This window comes from Phalacrocorax aristotelis, chromosome 6 (assembly GCF_949628215.1).
Source record: "Phalacrocorax aristotelis chromosome 6, bGulAri2.1, whole genome shotgun sequence".
NCBI classification, from domain to species: Eukaryota; Metazoa; Chordata; class Aves; order Suliformes; family Phalacrocoracidae; genus Phalacrocorax; species Phalacrocorax aristotelis.
The window spans coordinates 32,321,556-32,346,470 of record NC_134281.1 but is presented as its reverse complement, the minus strand read 5'-3'; the positions used below and the strand labels follow the sequence as shown (position 1 = coordinate 32,346,470).

Genomic DNA, 24,915 nt, shown 5'->3' with positions numbered 1-24,915 from the left:
TGGCCAAGGCAGCCACCAGCATCCTGGCTTGTATCAGGAATAGTGTGGCCAGCAGGAGCAGGGAGGTGATCATGCCCCTGTACTCAGCACTAGTGAGGCCACACCTCGAATACCGTGTTCAGTTCTGGGCCCCTCAGTACAAGAAGGACATTGAGGTGCTGGAGCGTGTCCAGAGAAGGGCAACAAAGCTGGTGAAGGGTCTGGAGAACAAGTCTTTTGAGGAGCAGCTGAGGGAGCTGGGGTTGTTTAGCCTGGAGAAGAGGAGGCTGAGGGGAGACCTTATTGCTCTCTACAGCTACCTGAAAGGGGGTTGTAGTGAGGTGGGTGTTGGTCTCCTCTCCCAAGTAACAAGTGATAGGACAAGAGGAAATGGCCTCAGGTTGCACCAGGGGAAGTTTAGATTGGATATTAGGAAAAATTTCTTCACCGAAAGGGTTGTCAAGCATTGGAACAGGCTGTCACCATCCCTGGACTCATGTATTAAAAGACATGTAGATGTGGCACTTAGGGACATGGTTTAGTGGTAGACTTGGCTTTGCTAGTTTAATGGTTGGACTTGATGATCTTAAAGGTCTTTTCCAACCTAAACAATTCTATGATTCTGTGATTTTTTTTGTCTGTCAGCTCAAGCATTCCTCTTGTGCACATGTAAATTATTATCTGAAACAGCTCTCTGAATTTACCTAAGAATAACTACAAAATGATAGAGAAAGTATTATGTTTTGTTTTGCCTGGGGGAAAGGAAGGCCCAACCTGAGTAAACAAAAATCATTTTGAGCTTCTAAAACATTTATTAAAAACACAAGTTTTCACTGATCTGCTCAGTTCTCTCCTCAGATGTATATGAGCAGTGAATGTAACTGTGGTGCCTTTCTATGCACCGAGCAAGGCAGAAATGTAAACTGGCTCATAGATAATGGCAGGTTTAATTTTGCCTTGAGCTCTTCTACCTTACTTTGTCTGTTGTAGCTAGTAGAAATGCCAGTCAAGGCATCAGCAAGAGCAAAGACCATCCCTTTCCCAAAGAGATCATCTTGGCATCAGATGCAGTGCAACAGGTAGCACAAATGGAACTGTTGAGCAAAGGGAAGTAAGAGAACAAAACAGAGATCAGCAGAAAAATTGTATTCTTGGCTCGTTGCTTCCCCAAGCAATGCCAGGCAGCAGTGACACAGAGGGTCATGGCAGGAGTAGTCTTACTGAGGATCTAAAGGACCTCTGATGAAGGATGTGAATTCCCTTCTTAAGTCAGTGGGACTTCTATTGGCATGTGTCTTAGGGCTGAATGTGTCCCTTTCTGGTATCAGTTAAAAAAAAACCAAAGTGGAAGTGTTGCTTTTTATCAAGTCCATTGGGAGATAAATTCAGAAATGGGGAAGAAATGGGAGACTTCACAGAGGAAAATTGTTCAGTTTGCATAGGAATGTATCACAGCCTTACCCACTGCAGAAAATGTTTCCTGTTGGGATAGGGAGATTTAAAAACAGTGATCCAGCTGCAAAGTTGTTTCTGATTTAAGCAGACAGTGGCACTAATGGTAGCACTGCATTTCTGGAGGGATGATGCTTTCAACCTTGTGCCTAGCTACTGAAAACACCTGGCACAGCGCTGGTCTCCAGGATGTCATCTTCCACTTAAACATAGGAGTTTGCTGTTTCTAAACTGAGAATATATGAGCAATATTCCCTAACTGGGGAGTTGTCTGTCTAGATTTGCCAATCACAGTCCATCTTGTTTGATGTGACTGCTTGTTAGCTCCTATGGTAGCATCTCCTGCATCATCAAATAGTGTATATACATTCAAATCATCATCTTGTCTTTGAGACACTTAGTTTATAGCTTGTGCTACGCTTCAGTGAGTCAGCAGTGTGTCCTGTGAGTCCGGAGTTGTAGTTAGTCACAGATGGTCCAAGAAATCAGAAAATACGTCTAAGATTATGTTGGGGGCATCTGGTGTGCTTTTAGCAACACTCCTCAGTTCCCGAGTGCAAGTGGGTTAGTGGTTCCTTTATTGTGTTCACTTTCAGTGCATTAGGCAGGAAAGATTGCTGCAGCTCTGTAGAAGTAACAAGGTAGAAAAAAAGGAGGGTTTTTGCCCTGTTTTGTTGGCTAAATAAATTATCTTCAGAATGTGAGTTCTAGTTATTGTTGTTGCCACAGCTTTACGTCTTACTCTAAACTGGAGGAGTTATATTTGAGGTGCAGTATCAGGACATACCCCCATTGCGGTGTCTTGGCCAGGTATGTTTTTTCCCATTGTCGTCTGTTCCAGCAAGATCCTTTTTGCTTCTTCTCTTTTTAAAATACTCAACCAGTTTTCACCTCCATTTCTCCTGTGTGCCCCTCGCAACTACTGGGCAGCTAAGCTACAGGTCTACAAAAGGTGACGTGGCTAATGCCTGATCGGGCCTCCCGCTGTCAAGGTCTGTTGGAGTGAGGTGCCTAGGTATCCCCAGGAATGAATCCTTTTGTCTTCCTTTTCCTGGCATCCTGATTATCTGATATCCACAGCTTCAGCATCTGATATTTTTGCACCCATTTACTGGGCATTGCTCCATTCTGCTGCAGACAATAGCACATGATTATAAGCAGCAAGGTGTGTTGCCCTCCCTTGTACACTTTCTTCGATACCATCTAGGAAAAAGCGAGAACTGCAGTAAATATCTGATCTTCAGCACTGAGGGTTTCATTTTGCTGCAAAAAATTCCTAAGCGGTAAGATTCAGAAGGTTTCAAAGAGGCATCAGTTAAACCTGCCTGCTCTGCGATAGCCAACAAGTGGATCTTTCAGATGTCTGAGTGTTCCCTGGAGGTTCACATTATTAATATCTGCCTTATGACAAGGTGGCTGTGCTGATGCCAGGTTTTTTTTCCCAGCCGGCATGATTAATTTTTCTTTCCTTTCTTAATATCTCTGAGCCAGATGCTTCTAAATGTCCTCACAGGGGTGTATTGCTGTTCTTAACTGCTCCTCCTTCCCCCCTACCCCTTTCCAACTAATTCATATAATGGCTCCAGAGATGTGTTTTGTAGAGCCACAAAAAGCAAAACTTTGAAAGCCTCCTAAGGTGATGGACTTGACATGTGCAAATCTGGCCTACTGACGTTCCTGGTGGGTTTGAAAGCTTAGTGCCAGGTAGTCTGTCAATAAGGTTTCCCATTTCAGAGTGTGCTTATTTGCCTAGCACTTTACAAATTATATCCATGCAGAACTGCTGAAATGCAAGTATTTCTGGTGGGGAGAGTGACAGCAGGGTGTTGAACTGACGTTTTGGAGAAGGCAAAGGAAGTTTTGGCTGAGGAAAATGAGGCACACTTGTATTACTTCTGGAAAGTGCATTGGATCTTCAAGCACTGATTTATTTTAAAGGCTTCAAAACGTTAATTACTGCAAAGGTGTTTATTCTGCAAACAGAAGTTAATTCTTCAGAGGTCTTGTTCCAAAGCACAACTGCACAGGCTTGAGTTTTACCAGCTCGGAGAGCAGAAAACCTTAACAAGCTCTACAAGCAAATGGCTTGTTTCCAAGGAGTTTGCAATTTTGCCGTATCTCTCCATTAGTTTCCTCCAGGTTACAGATTTGTAGGTCTTCTGTATTTATCCTCAGCTGTTCTCAGTTATTAGCGCATTCACCTGCATCTCACAGGATTTTTCCTGAAGGAAGCAAAACCTGGAAACAGAACAGTTGGTGGTGAATAGATTGGGATTTAGTTGCTTATTTTTGTGTGTGTTAATACTATATGTGAGAGGTGGATCACTGGATTCAATGGTGAAAGTTTTCATTTAAGAAGCCTAGAAAATAGTGTTTCTTAATTTCTTACAGGGCAGACTAAAATCCCCTTACATCTATTATGTTCTACTGTATTTTTTTCTTTTTTTTTCAGTTTAACAGTGAGAAAAGGTATAATATAAAGCAATGGATTTGCCACTGCAAATAGAGTTGTAATTTGGGGAATCAAGTCTTTACTTTCAGTCTCTTTTTGCTGTGGGAAAATAAGGATACTCTTAGTATCCTAAGACTGAGAACAGGAGGACTCTTACAGCATTACTTTCCATAATAGGTAGCTGGTCATTTAGCCGTGTATCAGGCAGCCTCAGACAGCAGGCAGCCCTTTAGCCCACAGCAGCATGGGAATTAAGTTAAAATTAACCTGAGTTTGGAAAACAACTAGCACCACTTTATTTGTCCATTTAATTGAATTATATGACGCTGTGTAAGTACTCTGACCCACAGACGTAAATTGCTCCACCCTACCCATTTGCCTCCTTAATTCTTTCATGCTAATGGAGCTGATGGGGATGTTGACTGCACAGAGAGAGGAAAAAAGGCTGGAAATAAAAGGGACTGCTCCAGCATCGTGCAAACCTTCCCCTTTGGTGAAATGCTTCTGAGTGTCACAGCTGTACTAACTGCAGTGATCTTTGTTGCCATTAAGCTGATTATATCCGCTGAAGGATTCATCCAACTAATCCTGCAATGCTACAACTGGTTGCTTTATATTTAAGCACAATTTTTATTTTTTTTCTAAGAAATAAAAGTCAGTTTGGCTTCACTGGACTCTCAAAATGGGTCAGACTGTTACAGAGACCCACTTTTTTTTAATATTTGGTTGGTAAATACAGGAAAATAGGACACATTAATGGGCTCCACATATTAATGGATGCACTCAATTTGGGAGAGGTCTGTGCAGGAATTAAGACTCGGCAGCGTCTGGCGTAATTTTGGGTGGATGTGCTGTGAAGGTGCTATGCTATCAATATACCTTTGGCATTGCTTCATTTTGTGTTTTGCCTGTGTGGGTGTATCATACAGGCAGCAGCTTTGCATCGAATAGCGACTCTAATGAGAGAGATTCTGACAGGTTGGATTGATTTAATTGATTTAATAATCAATTTAAATCTAGTTCTTGGTTATTTTTCTAAGGAAAGGTTGATTTCCATTGGTTAGTAGCCATTAAAATATGTTCCTTTGCAGCTAAATATAGCCTTTATAGTAAATTTAGTTCTTCTTTTTGCTAATCAGATACACAATGTCTGTCCATGTTTACTTAATTATGTAGTTCAACTTAGTTTATTAACATTCTTAATTTTTACATTTGAATCAGGCTAGAAAACAGCAAATGAAACATTTCTTCTCTGTTACACAGTTAGGTTTTTTGTTTTCTCTTGTGCCTGAGTACCTCTGAATGGAAATTAGAATTTAATTTAATGAAAACCTTACAAGGAAATTTTCAAACACTTCTTAAAAATAAACTAAAATCTTATCGTAAATACAACGGGTTTGGTTTTGGAAGGGAGACAATAAATATAATTTTCTTTCTATTTATGAATAACACACCTCTTAAAGGAGATGGTTTTCTGGCACATTCAAGTAGTCAACTTTCCTGCTCAAGGTTTTTTAACAAAATCAAGGATTTTAGAGCAAAATGAAGGACCAACTGGAGAAAGATGAGGACCAAACTTAGGCTTCAATTCTGTCATTAAACGTTCAGTGTTTGATGAAGTGTTATCCTCTTTTCTCATGTGGTCTGTTGTGTACCGTGAGACTTTGGGCTTGACTTCGGCTGCCTAAGAAGCACATTTCCCATGTTCCAGGCAAACTGAGAGTGGAAAGAACATACTGTGCATTCGGTGACATAAATTATAGAGGAGTGTGCATAATACATTGGCATGATTCTCCTGCAGGCTTCTACAGTATTCTTTGAATTTCATGTCTTCTAAAAGCTATTCCTTCAGACGTAGTGTATAGTTATCACTCAGATACTTCAACTTTTTGCAGTGCTGCCATGCTACAGACATGGCTATCGTATACAAAAGCATATGGTCATTCTTTCTAATTCCTCAGGATTTTAAAGCTAGTAGATCTGTTGTCTCATACTTAAATTTTATCCATTAGTAGTCCAAAGCTGGTCTAATACCTCAAAAGACTGGTTACAGGCATTTACAGAGTGACTTACTTGCTCAGTAGTTTGATTTTCTTTAGAAAGCAGGCATCAGACGTGCACTGCTTGAAAACATGCATCGGTTTTCATTTAACTGTAGTGATTTTATGGAATTGTATTCTGTTGGGCCATTGCTTAGGTTGCCCTAACTTCCGAAATATTAGGGAAGTATTTTTTATTTTAGCGGGGGGGGGAAGAAAAGCACATTGATTTTCATCCCTGCTATGCAGTGATTGTAACTAACATTCCTTTGGTTTCATAGGAGCATCTAAAAAAGAATTGCTTCACAATTCCAGGTACAACTTTTCATATCAGCTTTAAGGTCCCATTAAAACTAGTGGAACAGATTATATTAATTCCTTCTGGATTTTTGTCTTTAACACATTTATTGTATAATTGACCAAGACTTGTAAAGCTGCCTGCTAATGGTCCTCAGTAAAAGTGGAAGAAAACTCAGGATAACCATCCAGAAGGCACGTGCCAGTGTGCCAGCCCAGTTGTGGTGGGCCTCCTTAGCAGCTGGGAGAGTCTCAGTTCACAGCTTACAGTTTTCAACTTTTGGCTCTTCATTATTTTTTCTTCCCAGATTACTAAATGAAGGCAAGATTCTCACTAAATATAGGCTTAGGTGAAAACAGATCTTATGAGAAGACGGAAGACCTAGTGTGGAAAAGGACAGCGCGTCCTAATAGTCACAGCCTAGCGCTGGGAGCTCGGCATCCTGAAAATAATCCTGGCTGTGGGCTGTGTTCCTCGTTTGACCTTGAGCAAGTCAGACAGTGGGGTTTTTTTTGCGTCTCAGTTTCTGTAACTAACATGGGAGTACTATGTGCATATATCCCTGGGTCTTGCCTAGATTAATAAATCAATATTTGTGAAGTAAGCCTTGATAAATGCTAACTGTATTAATATGTGTACTTGAACCTTGCACAGAACTTTGGGAATGTGCCTGCTTTTCTGCTGTGCAAGTGGCTGGGGTACATCGAGGCCCTAGGCTGGGGTGGTCAGCAGCGAGAGAGACCGATTTGGGTCATTTTCTTCCTCCCAAGGGACTGCCTGTAGCACATATCTGCAAGAAGGTCTTGAATACAACTTTTCCACTTAACATGCTCCCCCATCACCCACTGTCAGCAATGAGATTAAATTCTGTGCGACTGCAGAGGACGTTGCATGATTAAAATCCTCTTTTAGAAATTAATATGTACCATCGCTCTATAGTACTATGCCTCTTCTCGGAGAAGGGTATTGTCTCCTGAGCACTCAAGGTGTGAAAAGCCACCAAGTGAAGCTATCTATCTTTGAATTTTATGCTGTTGCACAGTTGCTCTGATGACAGCTGCAACGGCATAAAATCATAGGGACTTGGGGACTTCTCCCTTCACAGGGTCACAGAGATGTGGGCTAAGTTTTGCAGAGCAAGCAATAGAATAGCAAAAGGAGTGTTTGAACTAGAAATCCTGCTTACAGCAGAAAATGTTTTCTGAGGGGGAAGGATGGTCAAAGTCCACATTCACCCATTCTCCTCAGGAAGCAGCTCCCATAACTGGGTATTCCGGGGGGGCGAGGGGAAAAAAGCCGCTTTGCCCACAGATATTGCACAGCTTTCCCTTACCTTGCTGCCTGTATCAGCCCAGAAAAATATAGTAATCAATGCATTTTCATATTCAAATTCAGTCTTCATTAGTCATCAGACATTGCTGCAGCCTGCCAAAGACTATTTACGTGAACTTTGTATGCTCTTGATAGACATTTAGGTATTCATGGCTGCTGTGTTTGGTACAAACTGAAGCTCTTGAGCCAGCGTTTCCATTCTGCTTTAGGTGCTGGGAGGCTTTATGGCGTGACCAGGAGGTGTAGTAGGGTGTTATCCTGGATGGATTGACTGTTTTCTGGAGGAGCATTTCTGGAAGCAGCTGATATTTGAATATACACATTTAACACAGCTAGCAGGTTTCATATTGCTTTTGGGAGGGCTTTAGCAGAATTGGCTAGCTCTGCTGAGAAGTTTCCCTTTCCACTCACACATCCTTAGTAGCCGCAATGCAAAGCAGCTAATATTAGCCAGTCCCACAGGTGTTCCCCATTAATAGACACATGAATGTGATTTCTGCCAATCTGAATCCTGCAATGAACCTCGTACTCTGAATCCCTGTTTAAGGCTTCAGGCCTCATTAGCAAGTGCAAATACATTTACTGGTGTGAATTATCTACCCACTGAGAAAGTGCTGATGTTGCTAGTCTATCCCGTGGGGCTGGTGTCCACAGTGTAAGTTGTGTTACAGATGTAGGGATCCTCCTGTGGGTAAGGGTTTGCCCTACCAGGCTCTGGGATTTCTCTTTAAAACCTCTCTTATCCCAGCCCTTGATAGCTGGGATAGGAAATGAAAACAGCAACCGTGTCTTTTTTATGGCAATTAGTATTTTGTTTTAGAGCTGGCTTAGTGGAAGAGATGTTCTCAGGTTTGTTCAGGGCTCCTTCACCTGCAAGAGATTGTTTTAGGTCGCTGTTAGCAGATGGAAATCAGTGAGGAGAATGTTGATCTATTCCCCTTTATCATTCTTTTACAGTATATGAAAAAATTCTGAAACTGTTTGTTTAAAAAGGAAGGGGGAGAATTAATCTTCTTTAAAGACAGAAGTCCTAGTTTTTATCTGGTTTTTTTTAATAGCATATATTTAGGAGTTCATAAGAATATGTACTTTAGAGGAAAGAAATCTCATTTAGCAGAATGATTTTTTGTTTGAGAGTGTGTAAAATTGTGGCTTTACTTGCTGTTAATGTTTGCCTGGTATTTGGGTTTTAAAATGCTCTTGTAGAGCACTCCTCCTGCGCTGCCTTCAGTGGGTGATAGACAGCACTTCCACTCCTATTGCCAAGGCTTTCAAAGAATCTCTCCTGTGAAATTAGGTTTTAACAGGTTAGACTTTCCTGGCTTTTTCTAAACTCAAAAAAAAACAAAAAACCAAAAACCCGAAAACAATTAAAAAAACAACCACACCAGGAGCTTATGAACATCATGAAGAAGTCTTTAAAAAACATAGAGATTGCAAATGTTTTTTTTCCCTCCATAAGTAAAAGCAAGCTTTTAAAATATTGATCTTCTTCTGGACTGTTTTCTCTGACAGCTTCCCATTGCATTTGATTCGTCTTTTCACTAAGTTGTAAAGCGGACCCTGAAGTGCTCCAGGGACACGGTTTCTGCAGATCCATTGGTGTAGCATATTTCTGTGCTTCATGCAGCCTGATCATGTCCCTTGCTTTCCTAATTTGCTGCAAAGGGGCCCTAGCATATTGCTAGTGATTGTGCAGGAGCCGTGGGATTTAAAAGGAGTTTATGTCTCTTCAATTCCCGTAGTCCTGTTGCATTCTTAAATATTAATTCAGCATGCCTTAGAGAAATAGATGTCTTCAGAAGCGTGCACGCTGGCCGACTCAGCTATACAGGCTAAGGGGTCCAGGTTAAAAAAGATTACATAGGTTGCAAGGTGGACAGATGTCCAGTGTTGTCAGATCCCAGGCTGGAGATGCACCTTTGCTGTTGGACAGAGGGGTCCTGAACACACTGGTGTGTTCCCTGGCCTGCAGCACGGGCTGGGAAATGAGGAAAACCCTGAGTATTTTTTCTAAGGCTGGGTCTGAAATGCCTGCTAGAAGGAAGCACTGATGTACTTTTGTTTATTCCTCTGTAGTACTTATTCCCCATTTGTGTCTGATACAATCTTTGGAATTAGTTGCAATTCAAGCATTGTGTATGGTGGCTTGAAGGCATCAGCATGTTTTTAGACTATATTTTTTCACGTACAGACAATGAAGTCGTCGTCAGGAGCTGCAGACTGGTGCATAGGAGCTATTCTCATCTCATAATTCAGTCCCTGTTGTTGAAGCATATGCCTTAACTCCTGCTCTCCTGACCTGCCTGAATACTAGCTGCTGAACCTTGCTCAGACACACAGCCCTGCTTCAGTTTAAATCCCCTCCTGTAGTTTGAGGCATGGGGATGAATGCCCTAGCTGGAGGGCACATGACATGTTCCCCATTTTACAGGTGGGGAAACTGAGGCACAGCATGGTTGGGGTTCAGCCACTGTTTATGGCAGAGCTCCTTCGCCCCACGCTGTGCTTTCCCCGTCTCTGCAGGGAAGAAGGGATGGAGCTGGGGCTCTGAACATGGATACTTTTGCCACAGGGACTGGATTGTGTGGCAGGCTGGATTTGTGCCTGCTGCTTCATGTTCTGAACGTGTACTTCTGCTAAAGCCTTCCCCTGGCTGCTTGCAGGCTCCTGGCATCCAAGAGCTTCGTCCCGTCTTTCCTTCAGAAAACAGGGGATCTGAGGGAGTTCATAAAAACGCTAACTCAAAGCAGACACGTCGTTTCCAAAATTGAATCTGGCTTTCCACAGCTTTTAGCAGAAGGGTTGATTTGGGTCAAGATTAATTCAAACACTTGTGTAGACCATTTAACATTTAGTTTATGGACCTGTTAAAGCAGCAGGGTAATCCCTTTAGATTACCCGTGTAATTCCTAGTGAATATTTATTTTAAAGTGACTTCAGTGCCCTTAGTCATTAGCAAAGGTTAGTAATGCATCTCACAGCTGCCAGACTCAATACGACAGCATTTGTCAATGGGAGTGTTTCTCCTTTTTGTTTCCCTTTTTTGTTTGTTTTTTAACATTTCTCCAACTCTTGCTGGATTAATCCCATGAGCTCACCTCTAATCACAGGGAAGCATCCGAGCTGCCTCTGCCGGGTTGACTTCCACTTGAGCGAGGCTAAGGAGGCTGCCTAATCCTGGGCTTTTCTCCTGCTGTCTGCCGAGGATGTTGGGTACGCAGCCTGCGTGGGCTGCCGGGGGGAGGATGGAGTATGCTGTGGGTTCAAGGACACGCTCCCACTTTAATGTGCGCAGACATGCTCCTGCTCGCTCTCTGATTGGCAAGGTTAACTCGGAGAGGCTGCAGCTTTTTAAACTGATTTGATTAGGCCCGCTACTTTATCCCATTCCCTCCCCCACCATTCGGCCCACCACCTCCTGATCCTTTTAATACAGGCCTTGGTCCAATAACCAGCCAGTCTGATTTTTTTCCCCCCTTTTTTCCAATTTTCATGCTGAATTTTGACATTTTGTAAAATAGATTATGCAACCCTACAGGGAAGATCAGGAGGCAGTGTCTTAGTCTCAGGGCTGTGTTTTACTGTGACTAGTTGAGAGGCTGGGATTTGCCTCCTCTTCCTCCCCGGCTCTGCACCTTTCCCAGCTCTCAGTGTGTGTGTGAGTTCAGGGACAAGATGCTGAGGCTCACATACTCCAGCTTGGATGCTCACTGTCTTCCAATTCCTCCTCTCCCTGCAAAACCGGTGTTGGCAAGAATTATACAGTCAGCCCAAAATGACTTAGCACCCCAGGTCCCCTTCTGCTGTGGTATGACAATGTGTTCATTGTTTGCAAAAAGAAACAAGGACAGCGTGGATAGAGAACTCCCTTATATTGTAGGAGCAAAATAATGGTATATTTTAGTAGGAAGCGTTACTAGTTGGGATTACTCTGGGAGAACAGATCACCCGTAGCTTCCAGCTTACAGGCCAGCTGACAAGCGGGATGGGCTTGGAGGGGCCAGGAGAAGCTGTTCTAGCACTAATGCCCGCAGCCATCGGGACAGCAAGGGTTGAGTGGGCACCAGCCCAACCTTTGAAGAGTATGCAACCCTGTCGCTGTCTTTAGCCAGTGCGCTTTAGAGCTTTGTGTGCTGCCAGTTTTCAATCCTGGGCTCCGCCTCTGGTATGCAGCTTACGTTTGTCATATTAAATACTCCAGGGGAATCTGGAGCCTTGTGTACAGAAGTGCCTCTTGCCAAGTCTCTCTAGTCCTCCTATAAGTAAGTAAATAAAACCTGTAAATTACAGGTGCTCACAAAACCAGAGAGCCCCAACTCACAGAAAAAAATAACTGGAGAGTGACCAGCAGTGGTGAATTTTTGGGAATCTCATACTGATCCAGGGGAAGGCGCATCTGATCTCGTTATCACTTGCCTGTTTATTTCACCAGAACTGATCTAGAGTGGTGTGGGCTAGTTGAGTAGTTCGGTGCTGGCAGGGACCAAATCCAGCAAACAGAACCGACCCTACAGAGTCACCCTGGTGAAACAACACAGAATGTAGACAGTCCCCTACATGCAATGTATTAAACCTTGACATACTGCATTACTTAAGAGGTCTCAGGGAAAATTAAAACCCTTTTGACTGGGTTTTGCAATGCAGGGAAAATTTTAGTGACATTTAAAAGGTTTCCCTTGTGTTCCTCTAATGGGATAAATAAAAAAAGGCTTGTTTTAGGCCAGCAAATGGGGGGACAATCCAATTTCCCTGATTCCATCAAGACACTCTTAAAGCATTAGCTTGTGCTGTTTTAAAAAAACCCACAACAGACTGACCCCTCTGCCTGATGGCTTTGAAAAGTGTCCTGATGTGGAGGTATTTATCCTACACAACATGGTTCATCGAGGCACTCCAGCAGCGTTCCTAAGTATACTCCTTTGTTATTAAACTATTTAGGAGGACAGCATGCACAGGAGGAAACACAAACACCAGTTTATTATTTACTGGTGCAATCGACACTGGGGCTGTGCTCAGAGACTAATGCGTGATGACGTGCTCTTTAAGTTTGGTACTTGGAAGAGAAAAAGGATGGCATTAAATAGTAACATTCCTGATGAAAGAAGGTAACCTAAGCATGCCCTTAACTTTATGTTTTTAAGCATTGTTTTGGCTCAAAATAAATAAAGATTCCCCCATGGAGCTTTATATTTGCAGTTTGTTTCCATCAGTCAGAAAGATTAATGTATCAACACTTACTTTGGAGGGGGCTCTGGGGATTGATAATGGGAGATACAAAGCCTTTCACCTCGAGGTCACTGGTTCAGCTCTGGCCCACGTCGGTCGCCACCACCAGTACCTGCCATCTGCTCCTCCCCAGCCATCCGCCCAGTGTGAAATGGGCTGGTCCCAGTTCTGGGTGCTGGGGACAGATGTCCGGGTCCCAGCAGGCTCCGTGGACTGCTTTAGTAGGAAATGGGATGGACCCGCTCAGCTCAGCCCCAGATGTGACGGCAGCCCCAGCCTTCAGCTCAGGCTGAGCACGACCAGGGAACTTGACCTTCTGCCACACTTGTACAACCCTTGAATGGCGAACCTGTTATTCCTGCCCTGTGCAGAATAACTCATTCAAAAAGCAGGACATCCCTGAACATAAATCTGTCTGTTATAAAGTTGGCCGTGGTTTTCCCTGGTTGCCTCCTGATCCTGCTGAATTTCAACAGGGACACCTCTATTATACAGCACGAGGAGGGCGCAAGTGCTGCCTCTAGACTTTGAAAGAGCTCTTTAGAGTGAAGATCAATTTTGCATCTCACTAAATAAGTAATGACAGACCAAACTGCAAGTACCTAGTTCAGCTTTATTTTAATAGTGCTGTGTCTCCATTGAGAAATCCCAGTTACTGATGTAGTTTGATGCCCTGAGCCAGTTTTCTCCAGACATTTTTATTTTTTTTTCCTCTCGTATTGGTACTTTATTAATAACTGTTTGGAAACCTGACTCTCTGTGAATAAGCAGTACCAATAAACCTCTTCCCTCTCTATTTCTCCTTTCTTCCATCAGGGAACAGTCCCGATGATCATAGGCTGAGAGGGGAGTTTTCAGAGTCTAACATGTAGCTGTACTTGGTGGTGGATGATCAAATGAAAGAGAGGCTTCATGCCTTATAAAATACAAAATGGTAAATCAGCTACTAATACAGTTCACAGAGCCTGCTAAAAGGCTGTTGGATGTCACAAAACCAGCAACCTTTTCAGGTGATGAGATGGGAGCTTCCTAAGTCAACACGTGCAGTTGGCTTCTCCCTGGCAGTGGTCCACTTCGGGGCAGGATCCAGGCTCTGATGCCTTCCCCCTCTCACAGACAGCTGTGAGTGTGCGAACATCCTCTCTAATTCCAGATTAGCCACAAAGAGGAGTCATCATGCTTAAGAAACAGGCGTGCTTGGAAAGGAAAGGCTGTCTGGAGGCTGCAGGGCATGGCACTGTCCTGAGATGCTTTGAAATATCTGAGGAGGGTCCCTGGCGCTGGGTTTTTTCTAAAAGTGCAGAAAAGTGTCTTTCAAGCTGAGGGCCACGGGCCACTGTAACTCAGCTTCCCTGCTACCCCAGGCTTCCCCAAGCTTGGCTTAATAAAATCCAGATCTCATTTAATGAGTTCAGAGGATGGTTCAGACCGTCTCAACATGGAAAGTTTTGATTTTGCACTCCAAGCTGAGGAAAGTTTATGAGACTAAAACAGAGTCTCCAGAGTCTTCATCCTCACTGACCTAAAAGAGAGAAGGATCCCTAGGCCGTTAGCAGCGCCTCTCTAATGGCCACTCAGTTGTTGGTTTTGAAAGGACACTATATGAAGAGTGGCAGCACTGAGTCCATTATAGTTGACAATTAAAAGTGCAACATTTTCTTGGCCGCCTGGGGCTGTGGGTTCAAGCCTGTGTAGGAAAAGATGTTATTTCCAACGTCCTGAATCCCTTTAAATAAATGTAAGCCACCATTTGCCTTGAAGTCAGAAGGGGCTCAGGTGAACTGAGCAGTAGCAGCAACACTCTTGGTTCCTGCTGCCTCCCATCCAACCTGATAAATTTAGCAGCCTAATGAAGCGTCCTTCTCTCTGTTTAATCGGGTGGAGCAAGTGGCTTGTTGACTTGCTGTTTGGCGCTGGATCCGATCCTGCTTGCAGCATTTCCAGCCCCTCGGCAGTGACCGGGGAGCAGCATGTCTGATAGGCCACCGCCGCAGTGCTTCCGCTTAATCTCTCTGCTCCCATCCACACGTGCTGTCCTGATATCCAACAGCCGGTCCCGTACGGGCACAGTGCCAGCAGTGACTTTACAGGCTTTGTGGCAGAGATTATTTAAAGCAGATTAACCCTTCTAAACCCCTTAGATTTTAATTATTTCTGTATGTATTTATAAAACCTGCAGTCTGCTGGTTCCAGGGCACAACTGCCCCAGTCCCCATCCTTAACCTGGATTCGTGAATATACAATGCAGCCATATTACAGGACAGAGGCTGGACTGGACAGGGGTCATTTGACTTATTTATTGCCATTCTGGAACAATTCACACGTGGGATGAAAATGAACTGGTATGGTTTCAAATTGTAAAAGAAGCTAATAATTTGAATGACTTTAAAATACCATCACTAACACTGCATTAATTGAATTGTTTGAGTCAACGTGGCATCTCTCACTAATTGTTTTGGTTAAGGCAGCTCTGTCATTAATGCATACTGTTGCCTCCCCACTGCCTCTGTTGTGAACACGGAGCACCTTGCGTCTCTCTGAAGACAGGGCTCTCTATAGGGTTGATGTATTGGCAGCCAGACGAGGGAAGGCCTGTTTCTTTCATTCAGTCTCCTAGCAAGTTTTTTATATGCATATTAATGCTAGGAAATTATGAAGTCTGGAAAACTGTCATTGCTAACAGGTACTGTTAAAAGGATAAAAAATAGGGTGTGCACATCCATCCTTTCATGGTTTCTCTCCTATTTGTCATGTTAGTTAGTGCTGGGCTAATTAGTTTTTTAGACTTAAGGAGTGATGGAGGGAGTGTTTCCACTTCCACTTGAGCTGTAAAATCTACATGAAACTCGAAGTATGTTACTGCTGTCTCACGGAGCAACCTGCAGAGGTGGGAGAAACAGGTAGTTGGTAAGTCATTGCCACTGAGACCGTTGGATCCGAGTTACTCCAGAGGCCACCTCTCAATATGGGTTACAGTCCTGGCATGAGTGCTGTAGCTCTATTTCTTATATTCTAGGATTGCCGCTAAAAAAATGACTGTATTTAAATGTATGCTGCCTGTTTTGTAAATGCAAGCATAGAAAGTGGCTGTTAGAAGGGAACAAAGCTCACAGCATTATGGACCCCAATGATCTGAGAAAAAAATAGGTCATTTTGAATACATTTCTTAAAATCAGATGATTTTTATTTATTCTTGTCTCCTGATCAAGGAAATAAACGCAGACAGTGCCAAGGAGTCCATAAATAAATTTTGTTCTTGGAGAATCTCTTTAATATGCATACGGTCCTGCTTCTGTAGTAGTGAACATTTGACCAGTAGCAATTAATTTCTTATCACAGTCTTTCTATGAGGTAAGAAAGCATTAGTGTCTCCATTAGGAGGTGGAGAACGGGAGCTCTCCGAGAGCAAATGATGTGCCCAGCTTCTCTCCCCTGCCCTGCAGCTTGCCAAGAGCTGCTGGAGGGAGAGGGCATTGCAGCGATGCCTCTCCTGCAACGCGGCTGAATGCTCCTCTCCAGGAAGATCTGTCCTCCTAATCAAATGATAGACTCAGAAAATGTTCCATATCTGTATATCTGTAATGAATAAATAAGCTAATGAATTTTCAACCACTTACTGTGAAACACATGGTAAGTCCTTTAATGGCAGGTGGTAAAACAGAGAACAAAAAAAAATTAAGGTCCCCAGTATAAATCTCTTCTGGCTAGAAAGGATGAAAAGAGGGCTTCTTACAAAACCAACCTCATGGAAAATAACGTACGATCCCATGGCATGTAGATGATTAGGCAAAGGTTAATATCTCTTTTCTCATTTAAATGGGTAGGATCTCGAGCTAAAAGTGCCGGCCCCATGTATTCAGCTTCATGCCCTGGGGAGGGGGAGCAGGGAAGCAAAGGGTTAAATTTTGGGACTGTAGAAGCAGATTGTGTTTTCCTTCTATGATGTGGGCTGACAAGACATCAGTATTCTATTCATCTGTTGGGAATTAGGCTGTTAATCCAATCAATGACTCTTGAGCGAGCTGCAGCCTGCCTCCCCACTGGGGAACAATCGGATCAGACGGGAGATTGTTTAAGAGCACAGCGCGGTCCCGGTGTCAGGTGGAATTTCCAAGCGTTCCCCAGTGAATTGGGGATGGGAAAGCTGTCTCGGCCCATTTATCCTGCCCCTTAAATAACCAGGTATCTGCCTCAGCCACGCTAAAGTGATAAAGCAGTACAAGAGCTACTAACTTTTATGTGCGGAGGGGGCAGGGAAGCACCCTGAGAAGAGAGATTTTAGCATCTTGCCCTTAGGAATATTGTCCTGCTTGCAGCCTGGGATTGCATTTGCATAGTTTTGTCGAAGGCTGGCTCAGCAGCAGCGCTGTGACACTTGTTACAGCTCTAGGCCCTGGCTCTTTCCAAACACATTTTTGATCCCTGGGCTGAAGAAGCCCAGAGCTTCCCAGCAGATTTTATATTGCACCATCATACTTGTTTGATGACCAGCCTGATGCTGGAAGTACCAAGCAGTAGCAAATACTCTATGGAGCAACCTATAAATATGTACACACAAATACACAGCTGTGCTCAGAGTGCCAGCTGCAAATTGGGGTGAAAATGCTCAATAGGAAAGCAGCCTGGAGAGTTTCAGAGCCGCTGTAAAGATTCAGAAATCAGTTTGTTCTGCAATTAAAGACAGCCATGTCTGCAGTAGGTTATTGAGAGTCTGTATCTGTGCCAGCAGCACTACATGCTGATGATAGTAGATGTGATAAATCCCATTGAAATTGCACTTGGAAATTTAGGTACACCACCAGTTAGAAACTAGGGCAATGAGGGATTAGCGTAACCCTGGCACGCTGAACTCCTCGGGCCAGTGGCGTTGGGTGCATTAGCAGATGCAGGCTTCAGGAGGAAGTGAGTGGCAGTTCCTGGGCATCATATTCTTTCTGAGCTTTCTTGGATCTGGTTTTAACAGCAGCTTTGCAAGTGGAGGGCTTCTCCAAATCAGTGCACTTAAATGAACTGTTGAGTATGAGCTCAGGCAGCAAATATGAATAGGGAGGTCCCCAGACAGAAGTATCCCCAGCTCGGAGGCTTGGCTTTAAAGGGCTTCAACATCCCTCTTCCCTTGATCATAATTTTGAATCAAACAAACGCTAATGCAATTTTCTTTGCCTTTCAGTAGCAGATTGTGCTGTAAGGGTCCATGCTATTAGAAATGTAATAATTGCTTCTCTATGTAGATCTAATTTATCTGTGAGGCACTTGGAAGATAGGCCAAGTGGTAGCCTGGCAGTAGGCTCTGGAGAAGGGCCCAAAAGGTGATGATAAAGATCTGTCTAGCACCTTCCATCCTTATGATGTCTGCCTGGCACAGTGCAGGAAAAGGTCTAAATGGGAGAAAGGGGGCAGAGGAGAGAGCTGTTGGAGAAGGACAGCTCAGTAAGAGAGGAGTCCCTGCCAAGCCTACCCACATGCAAGGGAGGTGGAAGAGTTAATTGGGGAACCAAACTTACAGGATATGCAAGCCCTCACATGTAGCTTGGGCTGTTTGCAGTCCTCAAGTAAGAGCTGCTCGTAACCAGTGTGCGCATTTTGGTTTTGCTTCTGCCAGAGGTTGCTCTGCATCCTTTGTCCCATGGCATTGGTCCTTGGGGAGTGCCTGAGCTGCCTTCGAGCTGGTACCAAGGATGCACATCATAATGTCTCACAACAGCCTAAGCTTAGTATTAACAACCATAACCTCACAAGCACTTCACAAACCAGTTGTCTTCATACAGGCCACGCAGTCTGAAAAATGGGGAGAAAACATAAGTCTGCTTCATTTTCCTAGGGTCAGATCTATTTGGGACTCTAGACGTTCTGGCACAAAGCTGTTAGATGGTCTTGTTTCTGAAATTGTGCTGCCTCTGGTATTGCTTTAAGGCTCAGGAGGCAATTAAAAGCAAAAGTCTAGGAGCATGTGAGTGCACACTGGTCTGAGGTGGGGATTTTAAAAGAACAGAATGAAATTTCAGACTAAACCATTGCTTTTCTATACCTGCATTTGCACACACAGAGATCCACTCATCTCTCTGCTTCAGTTGGACAAGCATTCATTTTATATGTATCAATTTACGTGTCCAAATCCAGGGTGCTGTGTGCAAAAGCAGCATGTAAATGAAAATAAAGGCTGTCCTGGGGCCATCCACTCGTTGTCTGATGGAGTTTGGGCTGGTTATATTAGCCCTCATTGCCTGGTTTTACGTATTGGTGGGTATTAGCATGTAAATTCTGTATGCTTTTAGCTGTAGTCTCACCCTGTTATCTTGAGGATAAAATTTCAGAGAGAGAAAAAGAAGATGATGAGGTTAAAGTAAATTGTTGGGAAGTTGAAGTCTAAAGTGGAAATAAATGAGAAATAAAACCCTTTTTAAAAGCGGAGGGAAGTATTTTCTTGCTATTTTTCATCTCCCTGGCTTGAGTGAGCGTGTGTCGTGAGGCTGCAGAGATTTATATTCACAGCTCCTAAGCACCGGTGCTTGTTCAGAAGCTGTATTATTCTAGCCCTTTTTATTCACTCACCTTCTAAAGATGTAGTGTAAATATTTATCTTCACTCCGGCCTATCCATGCTGCCCAGGACCCTGCGCTGTTAAACACTCTTATCACCTCATCAGTCTTATCTCCTGCGATCCCTGCCAACATTTGGAGTCTGTCAGTGGGAAAGAGCGTGCACCTTAAAAGGTACCACAAATGAATAGAAAGAAGAGGTGATACATGGGAAAGAATACCTTAAAATAAAGAGCGCATGTGCTGTCCTTCAAAAGGGAAGGGTTAGTGTATATGTTTTCTGCTGTGCTTTTCATGCTCATGGTGTCTGTGCTTAGACAAGCGATTGAGACCCAGAGATGAGGTCTCAGTGTGGACGAGCACTCGAGGAGGTATGGGGTCCTGTGCAGACCCTCACAGCTGGTGTGGAGGGCTGTCCAGCCCCAGCTTCATCACCAATATGGGGTTTAGCTGGACCAAAATTCACCCAGGTAACCAGCATGGGTTTGTTTTTCCTCTTTGTGTACTTGTGCTAAATAAAACATGTGAGATAGGAAGAAATGGTGTCTCCCATAGGGCTACCTTCCTGCTCACAGAGGTTTCTGTATGGAGCTTGGAGGGCAAGTGAGGCAGGTCTGAAAGATCAATGTTTACATAAGGCTGTTTTAAAAACTGCCCCATGAAACCAGCACAGTCAAAAACACTGGCACATCAAGGTCTGCTTGCCATGGTGGGGCAGCAGGAATCATGCTTTATAGCATGCACAGCATCTCAGCAGGGCTCAGCCAAGCCATTTCCATGTCTCTGCCCCTCAGTCCAGAAACCTTGTTAGGTTCAGCAGGGTACAGAAATTCCCAAGGAATGAACATAGGATGGCAACACCAATATAATCCTATCACTTATAAGACAAAATTGATGTGCAGTAGCCATAGTACCACTTAACGGATAAGACAGTTGGTCCATCTGCGCTCGGTACATCTTCTCTCATTTCTCTTGCTTAAATTTCTCAGGAGCAGAACAAAATCCTGTTATCCAATAAGTTACCCACGGGTAGTTGGATTTTCATTGAGTGACATCTGTCGCAGACCATGGATGTAGGAGGTACCGGTGATTTTGTAGCATCTTTGTTTTGATGGGTTTGGTAGACGTGGGCATTTGGTTTTATTTTTAAAGTGTTTGGAAACACTCTCATCTCTCTTGAAGGCTGTGCAGCTCAGCTGTCATCCAGCTGTGGCCAGATGTGCCAGGAGGCTGCAAAAAGCATGTGGCGTTAGGAGGCAAGAAGAAAGCTTGGATTGTTCTGTTGTTGGTCAGTAACTTGCATGTGTGGGACTGAGCCCTCCAAATTTGAGTGGGTAATGGTCTTTCCTTCCTTTCTGGTCATCTTCTGTCTGCCCATATGGGTTCCGCCACTTCCACGAGCTCCTCCTTTTTGTAGACAGGGTACTGCTACAAGGACTCTGGGACAGGTACCTGCCAGTGCCTTGCAAGCCGAAAGCAAAGCTCTACCAAAACTTGTATTAGCGCTTTGAGCCTGGCCATTTCCCCTTTTCTGTTGAAGTTGACTGAGTCAGAGCTCTGATTTCCTCCTTTTTAACCTGTTGCATTGACATTATTTCAGTTGATGCACGATATTGAAAGGGCGTTTCTCTCAGGCATCCTGGCATAGAACAGAGCTCAGCATTGGCCCCAGAGCTACCCATCTCTTCTTCTGCACTCCCTGACGTCAGCTCCCTTACACAACACTTTCTCTTTGTGCTCCTATTATGCTACTGAAGCTCATATTTGGGGGGGGGGGAAAAGTCTCTAATTTCTTTAAACATGCCTTAGCACAGAAATGATAACACACTGTGATTATCTAACTTCCCTTAGGCACAGTTTGGAAATAACTGTATTCAAGTTTTTACGTTACAGATTTATCAAACGATTGGTTTCAGTGTGTATCGATAGACTCTGGGTCTTGTTGTACTTGCAGCTCTGTATGATTTACATTTCCATAACCTGAAAGCTAAATTGGAGAGAGAAGTGAAGCACCATTACAAACATCCCCCTCCAATTCAGTGGTTTGTATAAAATAAACCAACAAGTACCCTGATAGGTTTCAATGGAGAAAAACTAGCTGCCCCCGCTTATGAGCCAGATGAGTGAAGCGGTCCATCTGATCACCGCTGGCATCAATGTGTTCCTTCTGGCTGCAGAGGATGCGCTCCTGGCTGCAACATGGCAATCTGGTGCCAGCAATCCCAGGCTGGGCCAGCAACATTTGCGGGTGCCCTGGGCAGGGTGCAGCAGGGTGAGGACAGAGGCTGTGGCAGGCTGTCCCTGTCCACTCACCCTTTGGGGCATTTGTCCCAACAGAGGCATGTCCTGAGAGAAGGACACACCACACCTGGCCGAGGATGCTCCAGAAGCCACTGCTTTCTGTCCCACATTGGGAAATATCCCTTGCATCAAAGCCAGCTACAATTCATCTTAAGACCACTTCTGCACATCTTGTTTTGTTATAAAACAAACATTTCCAGCACCTGGTAGGTGATATTCACGTCACGTAATTTCCACAATGGGAGCTGTAATCCTCACTTTCACAGCCCATCTTTGATTAGTTTCCAGGTGTGACCATTTTGTGCTGGAGGCTCAACGCTGCCATACCTGCAGCCAAATGCTGCATGCAGAGCAGCCGCCAATGTCGGGCTCCAATTAGCTGCGGTGCTCCAAAAAGCCAAATCAAAGAGGGATTGAGATCAGCAGCCTTCCAGGGACATTTCAAGGCCCTTAGTGAGTGACCACACTAGAGCTTTTTCCATTTACCTGGATTAAAATTTGTCACAGAGAAAATACAAGCAAATAGCATAGCATCTGAGAAGTATAACAAATAGCATTTGGCCAGCCGTCAGGCTCAAAGGGGGAAAAAAATCCACACCGTAAATGAAGTGTAAACAGTGTTTGCATAACAATGGATTAATAGTTCTTTTTAAAAACCGCACTGAGATTAAAGAGATGCATTTCCTGTGCCGGGACTTGCACTCTCTTCTTAGCCCAATAAATGCCAGAAAGTACCTCTAAGAGACATAAAAAGCCTCGTTAGCCCAAAGCCTGCTGCTGAAGCAGCAGTGCTTTACACAGGCCTTTGGAAAAGGAACAAAAGGCTGTAGTATTCCTGGAGCAGTCCTATGTATTTTAGCAAAATGTTCCCGTGGAAAGGGATTTCTGCTGCATGTCTCCAGTCCCATTCACCTGCAGGTTTTGTCAGCTACAATTTTGAAGGCAGCGATGCAGAGGGGAGCAGGCTCCCCATCCCCCAGCACACACACAACCTGCATATTTGAAAGCCTGCCTTTCCAATAACTCATTTGTAACACACCCGCCTCTTCTTCCCCGGCCCTGCTCCGTATTTTGCTGAAGTCAGTGCTGGCCCTGTCACTCCTCCGAGCAGGCATGTGCTTAAGGACCGCTCAGGGGCTCTGGCTGAGATCGGTTACCTTATTAGTGTGGAATAATCAATGGATGCTGTCCTTGGTTCCTTCAGTTGTTTGGTTTGTGGTATCTTCTAATGACACCCAGTTGCATTATGCTTCCCATACAGCAATGGGTGGGTTTCTACTTGGTTTCCGGTTCTTCTTTTCCCTTTCACCTGCTCCTGAATTCACAGCAGGCTGTAGAGTTTGCACCTTAATCCCAAATATGATGGTAATTAAAAAGTTAAGCCTCTATAAAGAGGTGCAAATAAATTAAGGAGGCAAAGAACTAAATTAGAGGCTAATCCTAGTGTGGTAGTGAAAGCAAAGGGGCCAGTAATTCTTTCCTTCTGTTATTTTACCTGTTCCTGTGGCAGGTCGAGGCTGCGGCATGGCAGTGTGGTGCCTGGGTTTGCACTGCTGGATGTGCCATGCGAGCACCGACCACTCACTAGTGAAGCCCTGCCCGTGCTTGCCAAGTCTGGGAGCGAGACATGGTTCCCAAACCGTTGCAGCTGATGCAGTGGCATATGTGTTAGCTTGAAGAGGGAGCTGCATGCCGGCATCTTCAAATCATGTGGTTTGCTTTGCCCTTGCGCCGCAGGTGTTTCACAAGGATGAGTTCGGCAACCAGCTCTCATTCCCGAGCCTTTTCCTCACACTCATATGGCAAGGACACCAGCAGCCCAACAGAAATTGCATGGGCTTTGGGTCCACCTTTGTCGAGACATGAATTCTGAAGAGCAAGGACCTAAGATTTATTCAGCTGGAAGAGGAGTTTTCCCCTGCGTGATCCCTTGCGCTGAAGAGTGCAGCACACTGAGCTGTGCCAGTGTCCTGGTGCTTTACTCTTCTCTCAAGTAGCTGCCAAGGCTGGGCTTGCATGGAAGCATCTTGCACTGAAGTGTCAGGATTGGGGAGGGTCCCAAAGTAAGGCCGTAGGATTGAAATCCTTCAGTTTTATGAGCTGGAAGTGATAACGCTATGAACTGAGTTATATCATGACATGATCCACACACTCATGCGTGGATAGGTATTGATTATCCATCAATATGGATTGATGGTGGATGATGAGTCAAAGCCTGGCTGCCAGGTAGCTGGGTGTCCTGGGCTGTTTATCTAGTCAATTAAAATATTGCTGTGATCAGCTTATTTATTTAAAACTGGGATTTACTTGTATCCCCATGATGTTACCTATACCTCTAAAATCAAGCCTCTCTCTTTTTCAGGATGGGGAAGGCCAGACTGCACTCCATTACGGTAAGCTGCCTTTCAGCTTCGTTGTTCGCTCTTAACAGGATGTATTTGCAGCTGGAGTAAATGGCCTTTGTACAGAAAGCAAATTTCAGCAGAAAAATAGGCAGGGAAGCTGGATTTGATTAACCAATGGCTATCTTCACCAGCAAATCCCAGCATGGTATGAATAGGAGCCTGGGATAAGCAGCAAGGAAGACTGATGTCCTCCCTTTGTTCTCCTCTGCAAATTTCACCTAAAAGCCTCCTTTTCCCACAATTGATGGTGCACTTTCTGCAGAGATTGTCCTGTGCGCTTCTGTGTGTCGCCAGGATGCAGTTGTGCTACCTCCAGGTGTAGGAGTGGCTCTGGTTAGGGGGTGCTAAGTTCCTTAGCCATTGAAGGGGTGAGAGGAGGGTCTGTAGTGGCTTTAACAGGTTCCACAGGTGCGGGGAAGGGGACAAGCAAGACGGCCTTCACCTCCACATGTCCTGATGCCAAACCAGGTGTGAGAGCAGCAGCTTCTCTACTACAAAAACCAGCAGAGCAAAGTTACAGTTAGTGTCCCTCCTACAATTGCATGCTAATTAGGCATGCAATTTTATAGCAATCTTTTTAATCGAAAGATTGTCCTATCTCCAAGTGAGGAAAGTAGAGACTAAAGTGACACATGCGGTACTGATGTGCGGGGAACAGGAAAAAAGTATTGATTTAATCTGTATCATAATTTTTTCCAAAATTAAGACATACCCAGTCATTATTTTATACTCTCTCAATGCCTGTCACTGTGTAATTAAGAGCATATTTGTCATTCTGAGGTGTTTGTGTCTGTTTCTCTCTCATGATCTCTCCACAAGGACATTAGCAGGATAGCAAAATTGCTTTGCAGACCATCAGGCCGAGACACAGCATTTGGATCTGGATCTA

General features: G+C 44.1%; 1 protein-coding gene across 1 annotated transcript in view; it reads left to right on the top strand.

The window, feature by feature from the left end:
* Positions 1-24,915, top strand: part of ACBD6 (acyl-CoA binding domain containing 6) — a 95,886-nt gene that overhangs the window by 67,022 nt on the left and 3,949 nt on the right. The window contains exon 7 of the mRNA XM_075096931.1: positions 23,984-24,014. Coding sequence (XP_074953032.1) covers positions 23,984-24,014 — 31 coding nt within the window. The remainder of the gene's footprint in view (positions 1-23,983; positions 24,015-24,915) is intronic.